This window comes from Mastigoproctus giganteus, chromosome 13 (genome assembly GCF_048544385.1).
Source record: "Mastigoproctus giganteus isolate SK-2022 chromosome 13, ASM4854438v1, whole genome shotgun sequence".
NCBI lineage: Eukaryota > Metazoa > Arthropoda > Arachnida > Uropygi > Thelyphonidae > Mastigoproctus > Mastigoproctus giganteus.
Genome location: NC_143587.1, coordinates 151,326,787 through 151,346,037, shown reverse-complemented (window position 1 = coordinate 151,346,037; position 19,251 = coordinate 151,326,787). Strand labels below are relative to the sequence as shown.

The following is a 19,251-nucleotide window of genomic DNA, read 5'->3' as shown; positions in this document are numbered from 1 at the left end:
TGAAAATTCATTCCTGTGACCACGACATACGGTCGAAAAGTTGTCAGCTCCAGGAAGGAAAATCGTTTGGAATATTTTCGTTAGATTCTTTTAATTGCGTTAATTTGATTTTTAATTGTTTTAAATTGATTTGAATTGTGTTAAATTGATTATTTAATTATTTATATTTTACTCTAATGTACCGGTAAGTTGTCGATTTTTTCGTTTTAATTTCTGGAGGGTATCATATGGAAGTGTTCTACGCACTATATTGAGGTAAACTCCTCTTATTATTTTACTAATAGTCTTCCATGCGCAACAGTGTCAAAAGCTTTCCTGAAATCCAAATATATGATATCAAAATTATTTTTTGCATCCAGTTCTTTTGTAATCACATCATAATATCCTATCAAAAAATGTCAGACAAGACTTTCCCATAACAAACCCATGCTGTGTCTGAATTATTGCTGCAGTCTTGTCTAGATGATCCTGCAATGCATCTTTAACCAGTGACCAGAACAGAAGTTCAACTAACTGGTCTGTACTTTTCTTCAAACAGGCCTCTGAGGTTGGGTATATTCATACTGTAGATTTTAGTGTTTTGCACCAACCTTACGTAAAAATAAAAACACAAAGGAAACTGGACTTTTAATAACTGTGTTTATAATAAATTATAATAACCTGTATTTACAATAAATTTAACTTTACGATAAACTATACATATAAAATATTAAAATCTGCTACATTAAGAACAATAAAATGCATTAAAATATACTAAGTTAAAAGCGATAAAAAACCATAGCTTTCAAAGGCTCCAGCCTTCTTCTTCAGCGGTGAAGAAGAAGGCTGGAGCCTTTAAACTATGGTTTTTTATCGCTTTTAACTTAGTATATTTTAATGCATTTTATTGTTCTTAATGTAGCAGATTTTAATATTTTATATGTATAGTTTATCGTAAAGTTAAAGTTATTGTAAATACAGGTTATTATAATTTATTATAAACACAGTTATTAAAAGTCCAGTTTCCTTTGTGTTTTTATTTTTACGTAAGGTTGGTGCAAAACACTAAAATCTACAGTATAACTGGTCTGTAATTACTCGTGTCACCCTTCGATTCCCCCTTTGTGAATTTGGGATGCATTTGCACATCTCCAGTCCGTGGAGACCATCCAAAGATGCTCTCATAATTATGGCTAAGGATTTGTTTAGTTGCTTTGCCGCCTCCTTTAATATAACTGGATAGATCCCATCCACCCCAGGAGCCTTTCTTATGTTTAACTTCAACAATTTCTCCTCCACTTTGATCCCAGTTATTACAAAATCATTAAGCACCCTGCTACAATTTGATAATCTTCTGCCATTTTCAAACTTTAATAACTGCTCATGTGTGAATGTAGATGCAAAATACTCATTCAGTTTGTTTGCTATCTGAGCAGGATTATCAACAGCCAAACCATCGATATCCAGTGGGCCAATCAGATTCATCCCCTTACTTTTAGAGTTTATATAAGTAAAGAAATCCTTGCTGTTTTTCTTAGCATCTTTTGCCAAAGATTTCTCATAACCTGCCTTCGCCTGCCTAACCTCCTTTGTGACCTGATTACAGACTAGCTTATATCTGCCATAGGCTTCTGAGTCGCTTGATAATTTATATGCATCCCATGCATTTTTCTTCTCTGTCACGAGTCTCATTAGTTCATTTGATAACCATTTAGGCCTAAACCTTCAACAATATTTCTTAATAAGTATGAAACTTTTAGTAGCATCCACGATTAATTCCTTGAATGCTTCCCACTTAGAATTTACTATTGGTAACATCGTCAGTTGATCCCACTGTACAGAATTTAAAAATTTATGCACCCTTAAACTGTACAGGTTTAAGGGTGCATAAGCTGCTAGGGCTATAGTGTGCCTATTCCATTGAACAGGAATAGGCACACTATAGCCCCAGGAAAAAGCTGAACACAGAGTTCAGATGTTAACCCCTTTCATTTTTTATTACCAAGATCTTTTAGAATTTATTGATATAGTCCAATTTTTTTTATAAAAGAGAAAAATTCGGCAGATGTATGATGAGAAAATCCTGTCTCCTTTGAACTCTACAATGTGAACCTTGTAAAGGGAGCAGGCATATAAATTTGGTTTTGCTCACAGTTTCTGTTATTGTTATGACAATAGCAACCATATTCAAAAAAACTATGTCCATAAAAGAGAACAAATAATCATCCTAGAATATTTCAGTTTTTCTAGCTGCTTACCTTATAAAATATTAATAAATGAAAACAAAGCCAACCTCTTCATTAGTTGAATTAAATTTGCTTTACTGTTAATTATAATGTTTTAAATTATGGTAAATACCATCAGCATGAGGAAATTACATTACTGGTTCTATGAGCGAAAAGCCTCATTCAATTGACACTTGTTTTTTTAAGTCTGTGAAATCAAGGCTCATTTAGTGTAAAAATGATCCAGAAAATGAATTAAATAGACAATACTTGTAAATAAATTATGTAAAAATTTATTCCTCAGCAAGAAATCTTAGGTGATGTGAGAAAAACAGAGCAAAGAGACATATTAAATCAAGGATTGTACGTAGTATCAATATTAGCCATATGGTACAAGGAACTTAAGGCTTTTGCTGCACAAAAAAAAAAAAAAAAAACCTTCAACTTGCTGACTAAAATGAGTGGAAAAGAACTTCCTGCAATCCACTCTAAACCTCATCCCACATATTTGAATTTGATGGAATTATTTACTAGTTACTTACTAAGCCCTATAACCCACATATTCATTGCCTTTCCTTGTTTGTTATTTGGTTTTTTTCACGAGCATTAGCAACTAAGGCCATATTGCTCCGGGATATGCGGTGGTCATTCCCTGACCTTTCTGCATCTGGTGGTGACGGGCTCGAACCCCGGTCTAATCAAGAAGCATGTGCTATGCACTGCTGCTCCTTCCCACCTCGCTACGGAGGCACTGCCTTTCCTTGTACAGGCACCCTTTTCACCAGATACACTGCCTCACGTTGGGTCCTTTCAAGAAGCTAATTTTTTTTTAGGTGTGGTCTCAATACCTGAATACAGTATTCTAAGTACGGTCTTCAATTGTGTTCAATACAGTGTTATAATGAACTCACTATCTCTACGGCGCCACCGTAGCCAGGTGGGAAGGAGCAGCAGTGCGTAGCACACGCTTCTTGATTAGACCGGGGTTCGAGCCCGTCACCACCAAATACGGATGATGCGGAAAGGTCAGGAAATGGCCACCGCATATCCCGGAGCAATATGGCCTAAGCTGCTAATGCTCCTAAAAACCGAAACAACAACAACAACTATCTCTACAAGCAAAAATGTTCCATAAATCGACACGACTCATCAGGTCTTCCTTGTGGCCTGTCTACAATGTCAAAGAACTTCATATCTGACCAAATTATAACTCCCAAATTCCTTTCTTAATTCACCCCCACCAAGCAACTAAGTTACTTTGGGATCTGTTCCCAAAGTAATACCATGATTTTGCTGCATTAAACATAGCTGCCACCACTTTTCCGACGATCTCTGAAATCTGAGTCATACCTAAATTTCATTTTGTTTACTGTATTTCATTTTTATTAACCATATTATAATATTTCTAAATCTACTTTCTAATAGAAGTTTGTAAATTATATTAATTGCACTTTATTATAAAGTTTCATTATATTTACCTCTTGTTTTGATGCCAATCCAATTCAAATAATGTGTAAGCTTCTTGGCAATGTAAGTCTTTCCACGAGCAGGTAAGCCGACCATTGCAATGACATGAGGGAGATTAACATAATTGGTGCGATCTCCTAATTTAAAAAAAAAAAAAAAAATATATATATATATATATATATATATATATATATATATATATATACACACACACACACACACTGGTCAATTGATTTAATGCTTCAATATTGGTCGATTTAATCTATTTTCTGGTGTTTATTTATTAATGTTATCTATAGGTATTTAAGTGTATATGGAACAGGTTAACAAGTTAGCATTTGTGGGCTAACTTTAGCCTAGGGGCCTGTAAATGTAATGATAATAATAAATGAAGTTAAAAATATATATACTAATGGTATTAAGCAATGCAAATTTCAGTAAAAAGTTTTTTTGGGTAAAACATAAAATAACATTCTTTCACCTGGTCATCTATCCACTACTTCATCGGGGGCTTTGAGCGGATCGATAGCCACACTAAAGGAATGTCTCAATACCTACCCGTTTCTGTTATCCCTTTATCAGTTTTGCCAATTATTGATTTTACACTTGATTTACTTTAATTTAATTTTTTATTCAATTTAATTTTAAATTAATTTTTCAATCAGAGTCGGAAGCAGCAAACTGGTATAGGTGATACAAAGCCCAACGGGTAAGTATCTGAATAAACGAGAAAGGTTTTTACTTACTGCTACTTGTCCTGTGGTGGTCTGTCAGAAAGGGGGTTATTCCTGCTTTCTGTTTGTTTTATTGACTGATCGGTTTTTACTGCGCAGTCGCGCCTATTGTGTGTTATGGTGTGATGTCGATATTACTGTAGGACAATATATTTTGCAAGTCATGAAAGAGTTCATGACTCTTTCATGAGTCTGTAGGGCAATATATTTTGCAAGTCATCCCTTGGACTGGACCCCAGTCCAAGGGATAGCAAAACAATTTCATGTAAATAACGTATATGAACATCATCCTTTCATCATAACATCATCGTTTTCAGCAAAACAACATCTTTATCAATAATCACCACGTACTTTCCAATACTTGTATATATAAAAACGCATCATTTCAACTCTGAAGGTTTCCCCCCAACCTCAGCCTTTCTGTACATGAAGCCCAAGCACATTTTATGGTTAATGCTCTGAAACAACTAAACTGATTTTAACAAAAATTCTCATAATGACCACACGCTTAAGTTTTTTTTATTCTTTTTTTTAGTTAGTTTTTGGCGCATCGGCTTCTGTGGCCATAGTGCACCTCCCAAGGTTTTTGCAGTACTCTGATCCAAGCCCGAGGCGGGATTCGAACCTGCGACCTTTGGGTTCCGGGCAGGCACTTTACCCACCCGGCTAGCCCGGTCGGCTTTTTTTTTTTTTTTTTTTTTTTTTGACACTATTCGACAGTATCTTGTATGACTTCCACAAAAAGTATGAAGTTGTAAAGCAGCAAAATCAAAAGGCTGCAAGTTCATTACATTTAGTTCACTACAGGAATTTCAACAATTTGTTTATAATTAGATGCTGTTTCTCTCTTCAGATCAGCTATCAATTAATATATTTTCTGTATATATATGGATTTTTATTTACTAAAAACAGAAAGCATGAGGACAACTTTATTAACCCAGCAGTGGTGGTAGTGAGTTGTTTCACAGGTGCATTAAATGTAGAAATGTCATTTTGGATATTTGAATTATTCATAAAATGGAATGATATCAAATAAGCACTGAAGGTATTTTTGAAGTGTCAGGTTACTTTTCCTTTCCCACTAGGTCAATGAACATCTACTGTATTACCCTAGTTGTTAGAAAAGATTTATGGTTTTCACAGCACAAAGATGATAACATGAAATCCAGAATTCTCTCAAAATGGCTACTACCCTACAGGAAGAAACAAGTATTTCAAATTTTGGGTACTATGAAGGATGCCAAATTTGCAACAAATTTTGAAATAAGCCTGAAAATGGAAGTGAATAGTATTGAATGTACTTAATTTTTTTTTTAATACTTTAATATTTTTATAGATAATAAGCAAAAACGTGCAAATGCACACGGTTGAAATTTCACATACTTTTAAACTTTTAAAATGGAACAGTATAAGAGACTGATGCTTTTATTTTATTCTAAAATGTTTTTTTTTTTTTTTTTTTGAAATTTTCAGAAGAATCAATATTTTTTGGGAGGAGTTTTTTAAAAATTAAAGGTGAAAAACATGTTTTAAAAATTTAATTTTTTTAAATTAAAAATTTACATACAAGTACTGAAATACAATTAATGAAACATGAAATTCTGGCCTATTCAAGCAGAACTTTAAAAAATCCAAAACATTTTCCAAAAAATTTAAAAAAAAAAAAAAAAAAAAAAAAAATGGGTACCACCACTTTCAGATTAATTGAACTGATCACAAATTTATTAAAATTGGATTCAATGGCACACCAATTAACTAAATTTAACATGTTCTCTTCATTTCAGTCACATAAATGATAAAAAGGTACATACAATACATCCCATATTCATTACAATACAGCACTACAAGTGATGTTTCATAATGAATATAAGTAGGAAGTCATTGTTAAGCAAACAACGTACAAGCATTGCAAAAGTAAAGGCACATGAAATTAACTGCTCAATTCTGTCAGCATACTACCAGAATTGAGCAGTTACTGACAGAACTATGGGCTATTATTAGTAGCAACACTTCATTATTGTTTATAGCTTGAGGTTAGTTGACATACATAAAATAAACTTTCAATAAAATGTGAGTTTCGTTATGATTTAATGCTCAGCACAAACGTGTTTCTTTTAGCTATGAATTCCAGTCTCTCTCTCTCTCTCTCTCTCTCTCGGTAATTTTTTTTTTTTTTTTTTTTTTTGTCACCAGTATAGTCTTCATATTCAATCCACACTTTTTTTTTTATTTTAATTGGAGAAATGTAGTAAAAAGCCCATTATGAATGCATAGAAAATATGCCAAGCACTTGCTCGTGTGTATGTTTCCTGCAGGGTTTTTTTTTTTTTTTTTTGGCTTTCATTTTTCTCACTCCATGCAGTTGTGTGTTGGAAATGAGGTAGTGGGAAAAAAAATTTTTTCCCACTACTTCACATTTGAGACTGCTTCTACTGAAGATATTTGTTCTTGTTATAAATGGAATATCAGAATAAAGAATAAAGTTACTATAACTTACTCTCTCTCTCCGAAAAACTATTGAGTGTTGCATGCAATGCCAAAGCATGCCTACTTGGAGTGCCTACCACAGGGTTAATGGAAGTCACTGACTTTCTGTGATCCAGCACAATTCTCAGCTTTAAAAGATATTACCTCTGAATGCTGGAATCTTTTCTTAGTGTCAATGCTCAGATTCATACCTATGTTATAAATGCAACTAATGCAGAGCTCACGAATCAGTAATACAGCCAGAAACAAGGGTTCACCCTTGTTTCTGGCTGATCGTAAGATGACTTCTGATCATAAAACACTGATCGTAAGATGACTTCTGAAAAATTGACTGCTTACACAGGAAAATAAAAATGTTCATTTTTACCTTTAGCAGAACCCCTGCATTTTATATTTTGGTACAATTACAGTTTTTTTTTTTTCCAGATGTTTTATTTCTACAATATTAATCAAACTATGAGGACTTCATAACTAAGTAATCAGCATAAAAACCCAATTCCCACCAATCCTGCTCACTATTAAGCATGCTTCTCAGGTTTTAAATTCTTAAGTGGAGATACCTATAATATCCAATACAGCCAAAAGTGAGATGCCACTCTGACACATTTCTTAATCACCCCTACAGTTAACACCAATAAGAAACTACCCTAGGAAGAATTCAATGAAACCCCAGAATCATGTTCTGGCAATTCAAATTAAATTTAATTTGAATTTAAGTTTCTGTTCAAAACGTTCATTAGTAGATTAATGATATCTAACAGAGGACATTTAGAAGCATTTGAACAGCAACATGGGACTATAAACAACTTTTTGTACACTCATTATGACATCTTGTACTTCTTTTTGGTTGTCAGCAGCAGAACTATTTTAGACATGGTTAATTGACGTGTGGTGACTGTCAAGTAGTTGTTTCTTTATGTAACCTACATAATGTAACAATCTTTACGTAACCTCAAGCGTTTAATTATGTTGCTAAATCACTTTTATTTATTTACTTGCAGGAGTTTATAATTGTGGAACAAAGCTTTTGCTATTATTTTAATTACAGATACATACACCACCATTAAGCTGTACTCTATCATAAATATCATTGATTCACTGAATTCTTCAAAAAAAATTCAAAATTTAGTTTAGTTTCAGTAGTTGCAAATTACGCACGAAAACAAGCTTATACAGCATCATTTGCATTATACATTACACAGCAAAAAGACTTCCCACATCACCTGTCCATCCCCTCCAATAGTTTGATATTATATATTCATTCCAGCAGTTATAATTTTGCTTGAATTTATTCAAACTATCCACTTTCACAAAAAAGATGGAAGTTTATTCCAACAATGAACCATCCACTGGCTGAAGGCAAACTTCCACACATCTATTCTGCAATTATCCTTCCTCAATTTGAATTTATGCCCTCCCCCCCCATATGCATACCATCAGACCTGTACTTGTTAAGTAAGTCTGCAGATCTCCTGTTCTTAATGTAATTAGTGCCAATGTATACATTATACAGCAATATCATCTTTTGTGCCCTTAAAATACAATATCTGCTGTACATCAACTTTTGCCCCTGGCAGACTACCCCAATCCTATTGCACAATATATTTTTTGTTTCCCTGACAATAGAGTCACCAACAACAACTAGCTCCTAGCTCCTGCGGAACTGTTGTCGCGAGCAGATGAGAACTTGATGTCCCCCTAATTTAAATCCTTCAAGGGCATCCACCCTGTTCTTCAAACTCTCATAAACACCCATAACAATGCTGAGTTGTCACCTATTATTCTCACACTCTACATCAAGCACACACAAAGACACCCCAATATCACATCCCGTTTCTGAGAGTTCTGCAAACATCAAACAAGCAATACATTTCATAAGGCTGTAATTCAGATAACCACCACCCCCTTCAGTTGTCCCCCAAGTCACAGCACTCCCACTACCTTTAACTTTGCTGCTCTGGTCTGAAGCATTATTTTGGTTCAAATTAAATACAGAACAGAGTATTAAGAACAGAGTCTGCTGACGAGGCTACTAGAGACGGTCGTTTTCAAAGCCGCTAAGTGGATTTTTCTTATTTATTGATTTGAAATTATTGTTTTTCTAAAACTTTTGATTTAAATTTAGTAGTATAACATTATTTTGTGATTTTCTGATTAATTTGGTGTATTTATTCTTTACTCGGCCTTGTAATTGCATAAAAGTATCGGTAAAGGTTTCCACGTGTTTCAACTCCGCTAACCGTTCGTAATTTTCCCGCCTTTGTGATACGATATACCGTACTAGATAGCGTTAGTTGAACTTCGTTAGCAGTTAAATTGTACGTTTAAATAAATACATATAACGACTTAGATTACAAACGTAATATAATTAATTATATTTAACATAATTAATTATACATATAACCACTTAGGTTACGTAACATAAATAATTGGTAAAAACAAATAATTAATACATAACTTGATACGAAAGTTATATAAAGGGATTTCGCAGATAACACTCGTTACTGAAACGTAAATATACCGTAGATAACACTCGTTACTGAAACATAAATATAGCGTTATAACTGTGTTTGGATACAAGTTTAGGATTTAATTTTGTACAGAAATTGAAATTTTATTGAAAGTAAATCTAAATCATGACTCAAACCAGAGCAGCAAAGCAAAGGGCTCAAGCCAATGGGAATGCTGTGGCCCAGGGGAGAACTGAGGGGGGCAGTTGTCCTCTGAATCACAGCCTTGTAAGATGCACTATTTGCTTGATGTTTGCGGAGCAGTCAAGTATGGGACATGATACTGCCATGGGGGATGTCTTTGTGTGTGTGCGATGCAAGGAGTGTAAGGAGATAAGGCGACAACTCAGCATTGTTATGGGCCTATATGAGAGCTTGAAGGATAGGGTGGATGCCCTCGAAGGATTACAAGTGAGGGGCCCATCAAGCTCTCAGCTGCCCACACCAATGCCAGAGCTTGCACTTGGTCATCGCGGAACACAGCGGCAACCCCCAAGGCAGAATGCACTGGTCCCAAAGGAACTAGTAGTAGTTGGTGACTATTGTCAGGGAAACGGGAAACATGCTTTGTAAAAAGGATAGGTGGAATAGGACCAGGGTATGTCTGCCAGGGGCAAAAGTTGATGACGTTGTAGAGCGGATATCATCTTTTAAGGGCACAAAAGGTGATATAGTTGTACACGTTGGCACTAATGACATTAAGAGTAGGAGACCGGCGGAATTACTTGACAAGTACAGGTCACTGATGAAAAAAAGCCGTGAATTAGGGTTGAAATTGAAAGTGTCTGCAATTCTGCCCAGACACGATAGGAGGGAGTATATGATGAGAGCCCTGTCAATCAATTCGGCCCTGGAAAGATTGTGCAGGGCTCAAGGGGTAGAATTTTTTTCAGCCTGGTCTGTACTTGTTAACAGGAGAGACTGCTTCTACAGGGATGGGATACACTTAAATAGAAAGGGTGCAAGAATGTTTGCTGATGCTATCGAGGCAATGTTAGGTGGGTCGGAAAACTGCTAGATTGGGGGGATACAAGGACTAATAGATTAACAGTAGCCACTGGCAGAGGTGAAAGTGATTCTTGCACTGCTTCTATTGGAATGAGCCGCAGCCTGGAAAATAAGATGCAGGATATTTCAGAGACTGCTGGGAATCATTGGGGTACAAGTAAACACATGGGTTGTGTTAGGGTAGCTAAGAAAAAGAACAGGTGCATGTATACTTGTGTGTACACCAATGCTAGGAGTTTAGTAAATAAATTTGATGAATTTGAGGTATTGCTCAAAACATCAAAGGCAGATATTGTGGGGATTTCAGAGACGTGGTGTCACACAGATATAAGAAATGCAGAACTGGAATTTGGGGAGTACAATGTCTACAGAAAGGATAGACAGGATAGGAAGGGAGGAGGGGTTATGCTATTAGTTAAAAAACACATAAAATCCAAGGAAGTGAAGCCAGTCGACATCGCTGGACAGTGCAGTGTCGAGTCAGTTTGGTGTGACATAAGCATTGGGAGATCAAAATTGAGAGTAGGAGTGTGCTATAGGCCTAATGACTCTGATGAGTATAATAAGAAACTGTTCGGAGAAATAGAGTGGGCCAGTAAATCAGAATCTTATAATGGGGGATTTTAATTTCCCAGATATTGACTGGAATTTGGGGGCTGGTCACTCACACAGTAGCAAGGCTTTTGTGGATTTATTGGATGATTGTTTTCTACATCAGCATGTTCGTGAGGCAACTAGAGGGAGTAATACTCTTGATTTGATTATCAGTAGTGATTCTTCATGCATTAAGAATCTGCAGATAAATGAACCACTTGGTGGCAGTGATCACAGTGTGCTGAAGTGGGAGTTACTCAAAGAGGTAACTACCATTAGGGGTAAAGGGAAGGGGTATTGCTTTCGTAAAGGCGACTACAATGGACTGAGACAGTATTTAAATTCTATACAGTGGGATCAACTGATGATATTGCCAACAGCAAATTCAAAATGGGAAGCATTCAAAGGACTTATCGTGGAAGCTACTAGGCTTTACATACCAACTAAGAAATATTGTTCAAGGTTTAGGCCTAAATGGTTGTCAGATGAACTAATGAGGCATATGGCAGAGAAGAAAAATGCATGGGATACATACAAATTAACACGTGACACGGACGCCTATGATAGATACAAGTTGATCTGTAACCAAGTTACAAAGGAGGTTAGGCAGGCGAAGGCAGATTACGAGAGATCCTTGGCAAGGGATGCAAAGAAAAACAGCAAAGAGTTCTTTACTTATGTAAACTCTAGAAGGAAGGGGATGAATCAGATTGGTCCACTTGAGATCGATGGGTCAACTGTTGATGACCCTGCTCGGGTAGCTAACAAACTAAATGAATATTTTGCATCGACATTCACACATGAGGAGTTATTCAGCGAGGGGAATGCCAGAGGTGTATTCAACTCTAGCAGTAAGCTAGAGAATCTTGTAATAACTGAGAGCAAAGTGGAGGAGAAATTGTTGAAGATAAACACAAGAAAGGCACCTGGGGTGGATGGGATCTATCCAGTTATATTAAAGGAGGCAGCAAAGGAGGTAAGCAAACCCTTAGCCATAATTATGAGAGCTTCCTTGGACTCAGGGGAGGTACCCATTGACTGGAGATGTGCAAATGTGACCCCAATTCACAAAGGGGGATCAAAGGCTGACACAAGTAATTATAGACCTGTGAGTTTAACTTCTGTTCCCGGAAAATTAATGGAGGCACTGGTGAAAGAAGCACTGCAGGATCATCTAGACAAGACTTCAGTTATAGCTCGGACACAGCATGGTTTTGTTAAGGGGAAGTCTTGCCTGACCAATTTGATTGGATACTATGATGCAGTCACAAAAGAACTGGATGCAGGGAATAACTTTGATATTATATACTTGGATCTTAGAAAGGCTTTTGATACTGTTGCACATGGAAGACTGCTGCACAAATTGGAGCAGTGTGGCATTGGAGGCAAGTTGCTGCTATGGATAAAGGGGTGGTTGAGGGGGAGAAGACAGAGAGTGGTAATCAATGGACACTGCTCATCGTGGACTAATGTTATTAGTGAAGTCCCTCAGGGTTCAGTATTGGGGCCTTTATTGTTTTCTGTATTTATAAATGATATTGATGATGGTATATCAGGCTTAATGTCCAAGTTTGCAGACGATACGAAGGTTGGCAGGGTTGTCAAGGACACTACTGACACTATGCTGCTGCAACAGGATTTGGAAAGGTTGAGCAGATGGGCTTCGAGGTGGCAAATGAAGTTTAACATTGACAAATGTAAAGTACTACATATGGGAAACAGCAACCCCAGAGCAACGTATCAACTCTGTGGTACTACACTGACAGTGGTAGAGAATGAAAGGGACCTGGGGGTGGTGATGCAGGCAGATATGAAGTTCTCTGAGCAGTGCAGACGAGCTGCAAGAGTAACTCATGGTGTATTGTCAATGATATATAGGAATTTTTCTAGCAGGGATAAGGAGGTGATTATTCCCTTGTATAAGGCAATGGTCAGGCCACACCTAGAGTACTGTATACAGGCCTGGAGGCCTCATTTCAGGAAGGATGTAGAGCTGCTGGAACGAGTACAGAGAAGGGCAACTAGATTGGTGAATGGGACAAAGGGGTTCTCTTACGAAGAAAGGCTTAAGTTTTGCAAATTACAGTGTCTGGAAACTAGGCACCAGCGGGGTGATCTGATAGAGGTGTACAAAGCCTTGAATGGTTTGAGCATGCTCAATGCTGATGGGATTCTTCCTCTAGCTCAGAAAAATCACCTGAGAGGGCATAAATTCAAATTGAGGAAAGACAGATGTAGGATAGATGTGCGGAAATTTGCCTTTAGCCAGCGGGTGGTTGGTGGGTGGAACAGACTTCCATCCCTTGTCGTGGAAGTTGATAGCCTAAATAAGTTTAAGCTCAGCTGGACAGGTATTTCGAACGAACAGAGGGGTGAAGTGGAAGTGGTTATTTTTATTTATTTATGTTACTTTTTTTTTTTTTTTTTTTTGGCTGATGCTGGATAAGCTTGCTTTCTTGCATCAAATGCCTCTACTAATGCTAATGCTAATGCTAAATATAATTTAATTCATAATGCACTAACAATACTGTGTACCTGTTATGTTATGAAGTTTATGTTACTGAATATTGAAATATCAAGTATATGTATATTGTATCTCCTACCAAGTTTACGTTATATGTATTATGCTATAACATTACTTTGTAAATTATAAGTATTTATAATTGAGAATAAATTTATCTATCTATCTATCGCCAACCTACGTCATTCAAACTCTTGAGCAACTTATTTGCGATACTATATCTATGCCAAATCACTGATACTAAAATGAACATTGTCGTATGTTATGGACTACGTAATAAAGTTAAGTTATAAAAACAAGTATGTAGTACTATAAATTTTATTTTATAAGTCTCTTCTAATACTGATTACACTGCTACAAAACTACATGGAAACCTCCAAGTATCTCCTATATCAATACTAAAACAATGGCAGCAAATTTCAAATGTTGTTATCAATACAACACAATGCTTGCAGAAATAGACTGGTTTTTTAAACAATTACAAGGGTCAAGTAAAGAACAAATACACCAAATTAATCAGGGAATTACAAATAAATACTATTAAAATATTAAACTCGTAATGAACAAATTCTCTACAACAACCCAAAAATTTTCACTCTCCTTTGTTTTTAACTTTTTTTTTTTTTTATAATATTTCACTTTCAAAAAAAATAAATAACACTAATTGATTGAGCTACAAATTTTAAATGAATTTTATAACATGATTTTATCTCTGTACATATACACAGTCAAATTTCTTTAAAGTGACTCCCCCCCCCCTTTAACACCCTAGCACATTATATAAAGCTTATATGGAAAGTTCTGGCCAATTTCCATAAATCTAATGCTATTTTAAACTTGTAACAAAAAAATTCGCTACAACAACCCAAAAATTTAGCACCCTCCCTTGTTTTTAACTTTTTTTTTTTTATTATAATATTCCACTTTCAAAAAAAAAATAACACTAATTGATTAAGGCTAATGATGAGCTTGCACGCTGACTGAGAAATAACTCATTGGCGTAATGAAATGAACTTTGATTAGAAGTTCATTTCATTATACATTACATATGGATTGTATGTTTATCAATGCCAATTGCAGAAAACATTAGGATTTTACAAGATTAATAGATAAATGGTATGCATTCTAAGAATAACACTGTCAAACAGTTGGGCATTCCAAAGAGTACTGATTTGTGCAGTTTTGATTAATGTCATTTTCAAATTAGTGCATTTTATAATTTGACACCACATGTCTGATAACACAGGTCCAAATTCGATTTAGTGCAGTTTCCCCACATTTGTGGGTGTGTGTGTGTGTGTGCATTATATGCACAAGTGTGACTGTGTCAAACACACTAGGATAGATGCATCCAAATCAGCATGGTTCTACCTATTCTAGTGTGAGCATGCATTTGCCTATCGCTTCCTGCCATTACATATTTTATATTACTGTCTTACATGGTACCTCGATAACTATGGACAAAAGGAAGGAGGAAGTGAATAGTAGCAGTAATAATAATAAAAAAAAAAAAAAAAAAAAAGAAAGTTGCTTACTTTAGAAGAAAAATTTAAAATAATAAAAAATGTAAATGTGGTGATAGCAAATGAAAAATTGGTCGAGACTTTGGAATAAATGTGTCAACAGTACGAAGTATTTTCAGTAAAGCAGATCAATATGAGGTAAATGACAAAGTTCTATCAAATTTAGTAGACATGCAGACAACTAGGAATAGAAGCACTGTAATGATTGGGATGGAGTGTCTTTTTTCTATATGGAGCAAAAGATTGTAATCAAAAACAAATTTCACTCAGCACTGTGACTATCAAAGCAAGGGCATTAAATCTTTTCTCAACAGTAAAAGAAAAGAAAACAAAAAAGCATGAAGTGGTAACTGAAGAAAATTTTTCTCCCTCCCAGTTCTAGCATGTTTAAAAACTGAAAAGGATTGCATAATGTTCAAATAACAGGATATTTCCCTGCTTAACAGGGAAATATCCAGATAATTTGGAGGAAAATAGCAGAGGGAGGCTATAGTGATAAACAAATACTTAATGTGGATGAAACTGGACTGTACTGGAAGTCAATGCCATCTAAGACTTTTTATCAAAGAAAGAAAAATCTCGGTGACAATATCATAATGAATACACAGAACGTGCGTGCGTGCTCGCATGCACAGGCACACAAAAAAAAATTATACTGTAGTAAACTATTCAATTTTTAATTACCCTTAGTGAATCTTAGCATAGGCATATAATGCAAAAAACTAAGCTTATACAGCATCACCCAAAAAAAAAAAAAAAAAAAAAAAAACTTCCCATTTCACCCATCCATTCACTCTAAAAGTTTGCCAAGTCCTTCATTGAATTTATTTAAGCTATCAACTTCCACTACAAAGTTATTTCCAACAATCAACCACCCCGATGGCTACAGGCAAATTTCCACACATCTATTCTACAACTGTCTTTCCTCAACTTCAATTTATGCCCAGGTACGTAATTTTAGCAAGAGGAAGATTCCACCCAACACTGAGCTTGCTCAAACCATTCAAGGCCTTATACACCTCATTCAGATCACCTCAGAGGTGCCTAGTCTCCAGATGCTGCAATTTGCAGAACTTAAGCCTTTCTTATTAAGAGCAATCCATTCTTCACCTCACCATCATTACCCTTCTCTGTACTCATTTCAGCAGTCTACATCCTTCCTAAAATGATACCCCCAGATTGGTATGCAATATTCAAGGTTGGCCTGACCATTGCCTTATACAAAGGGATAATCACCTCCTTATTCCTGCTAGCAAAATTCCTGTATTTCATTGACAAGATCTCACGAGGTGCTATGGCACTGCCCTGTCTGCTTTGCTCAGAAAACTTCATATTAACTGCACAATTACCCCAGGTCTTTTTCATTCTCCACTACCCTGAGTGTTGTACTGCAAAGCTGGTATGTCACTCTGCTTATCTGGAGTTACTGCTCCCCCACATGCAGTACTTTGAATTTGTCAATGTTAAAACTTCAGTTGCCACCGCAGCACATCTGGCCAACTTTTCTACTTCCTGTTACAGCAGCATACTGTCATTAACACTGCCAATCTTTGTATCATCTAAAAACTTGGACAGTAAGCCTGATATACCTTCATCAATATCATTGATAAATACAGAAAACAACAATGGGCCCAACACCAAACCCCAAGGGACTCCACTAATAACATTAGTCCACAAAGAGCAGCACCCATTGATTACCACTCTGTCTTCTCCCACCCAACCGTCCCTTTATCAATAGCAGCAACTTGCCCTTAATGCATACTGCTCCAATTCATACAGTAGTCTTCCATGTGTAACAGTATCAAATAGTTACCTGAAATCCAAGTATATGATATCAAAATTATTTTTGCATCCAGCTCCTTTGTGAGCACATCATAGTATCCAATCAAATTGGTCAGACAAGACTTCCCCTTAAACCCATGCCATGTCTGAACTATAACTGCAGTTATAGTTCAGACGACTTTTTTTTTTTTTTATCTCTTTTGCAAAGTTCAGTTTGCGAAAGAGATTTAAAAAAAGAAATTGTTTTTTAATACTCTTCAGCTACAGGTAACAATTAGTTTAGCTTAATTTAAAAAAAAAAAAAAAAAATTGTTAATTTTTCCATTTTTTTTTTTTTTTTTTCCTTTCTTAAATTTGGAAGTAAAATCAAACTCCCATATACCTTTTCCCATCAATATTCTCTAATTGTTCATACAGTATTTTCTGTTTACATTTTGATATATTATCAATTGCAAGACATTAAATGTTTGGCATTTAACAGATGCCAGGTGAGGAAAAGCATCAACCTTTCACGCAAAATTTTCACGCACCACAGTTTCAAGGGGGTATCGAGAATGGTGCAACAAACAGAAAACATCCTTTCAACGGCACTCCTGTGGATGAAAATCACTTGTTGATGAGAGAGAGGTCAGAGGAGAATGGCTAGAATTGTGCAAGCAAACAGACGGGCCACAATGTCGTATATCACATCAGAATACAACCTTGGTGCGCAGAACAAAATATTGCAAGAGACCACTAGTTGCACTTTGTTGTGAATGGACTACAACAGCCGACGGCCATCGCATACCTTTGTTATCAATGAAAAACAAGAGAGCACGCCTCCTGTGGGCACGCAACACCAGCACTGGACTACCGAGGATTGGAAAACAGTTGCTTGGTCTGATTGATCAGAGTTTTTGGTGCATCATGTTGATGGAAGGCCCAAAATTTGGTGAAAACAATATGAATCCATGGACCCATCATGTCTGACAACTACTGTATAAGGTGGTGGGAATGTTTTCTTGGCACACATTGGGTTCATTGATATCCATAGATTCACGTCTGAATGCCACATGGTACCTAAACATCATTACTGACCAAATGGATCAGTTCGTGTTGACAGTTTATCCTCAGTTGTAATGTAGTATAATGCGCCGGTGCACAAAGCCCGAATCACTACAGAATGGTTCCAGGAACATGACAATGATTTTTCTTTGCTGCAGTGGCCTGCTCAGTTCACAGATCTCACTCCTACTGAACATCTTTAGGATGAGCTGGAAAGGGCTGTTCGCTGCAGGCTTCTGTCGAATCTCAAGGAACTGCATGACACACTCATGTCTGTGTAGTACTCAATTCCTGCATGTTTTCAGCATCTTGTTCAATCCATGCCTAGACAAATTCAGGCTGTTTTGAAGGCTAAAGGAGGCTCGACACGCTACTAGGTAGGTGTACCTAATAAAGCGGCACCACAGTGTGTGTGTGTGTGTGTGTGTATATGTATTTTGTGTTATTATTATTATTGTTAATGTCTAATTGATTATTTTTAATTTATCTATATTTTAAATTAATCTATATTTTTATTATATAATTTTTATTAATCTATATTATTAATTAATCTATATTTTTAATTATAGAAAATAGATACCAGAAAAATTTAAGTAATCTAAGCAATCAAAATAAAAAAAAAAAAAAAAAAATATATATATATATATATATAAGTTCTTTAACATCTTATCCCTCATACTAAAATCATTTGCATGATAAATTTTAGTCCTAGCTCCACTATTCACTTAAACCAAATGAAGTGAGTAAAAAAGTTTTTTTTCCCCCCTGACTGATGATGTATAAACTTTGTTTCATTTTTACAATGTTTTGCAATGTGAAACCAGCAAGAGAACTTTTTTTTTATTTTTTTTATAAAATGTGTTTGCTGGTTCACACTGATTGTTTACTTGTATGAATAACAGCATCTATAAAGAGAAAGTTGATTTTCAAAGATCCCTGAAGACCACATATTACATGACAGGAACAGCAAAACAATTTCAATTGGCCCTGGAACTAGTAATTAAGAAAGAAAATTAATTTATGCTTACCTCCTAATTCACACCATGTGATCACCCAAAATGATATACATTATGTTGTAATTTTTTAATGTGTAGCAGCACCACTGTATGTCTCTGTCTACTCATCTCTCTAGTTCACTATATTCTAGTCATCAGTCATGTTTCTGTATAGTCAGGTAGCATGTACTACTATCCTCCTAGTACAGGGGTCGGCAACCTTTTTTGAGCGAAGAGCCATTTTTGATCTAATTTTAAAAAAACAAAAGAACCCGAAGAGCTCAAACTGGGATGGGAGGGGGGAGTTCTTTAAGAAATGGAATAGAGTGGGAAGGTGCTTAATTAAAAATATATATTTTTTGAAATAATATTTATTAATACT

At 35.8% G+C, this 19,251-nt stretch overlaps 1 protein-coding gene across 5 annotated transcripts in view; it reads right to left on the bottom strand.

Moving 5' to 3' along the window:
* The window catches only part of Pfrx (6-phosphofructo-2-kinase/fructose-2,6-biphosphatase), a 345,736-nt gene that overhangs the window by 297,339 nt on the left and 29,146 nt on the right, over window positions 1-19,251 (bottom strand). For all 5 annotated transcript variants that reach the window (XM_090387942.1, XM_090387944.1, XM_090387940.1 and 2 more), the window contains exon 2: window positions 3,683-3,808. In XM_090387942.1, coding sequence (XP_090244068.1) covers window positions 3,683-3,808 — 126 coding nt within the window. The remainder of the gene's footprint in view (window positions 1-3,682; window positions 3,809-19,251) is intronic.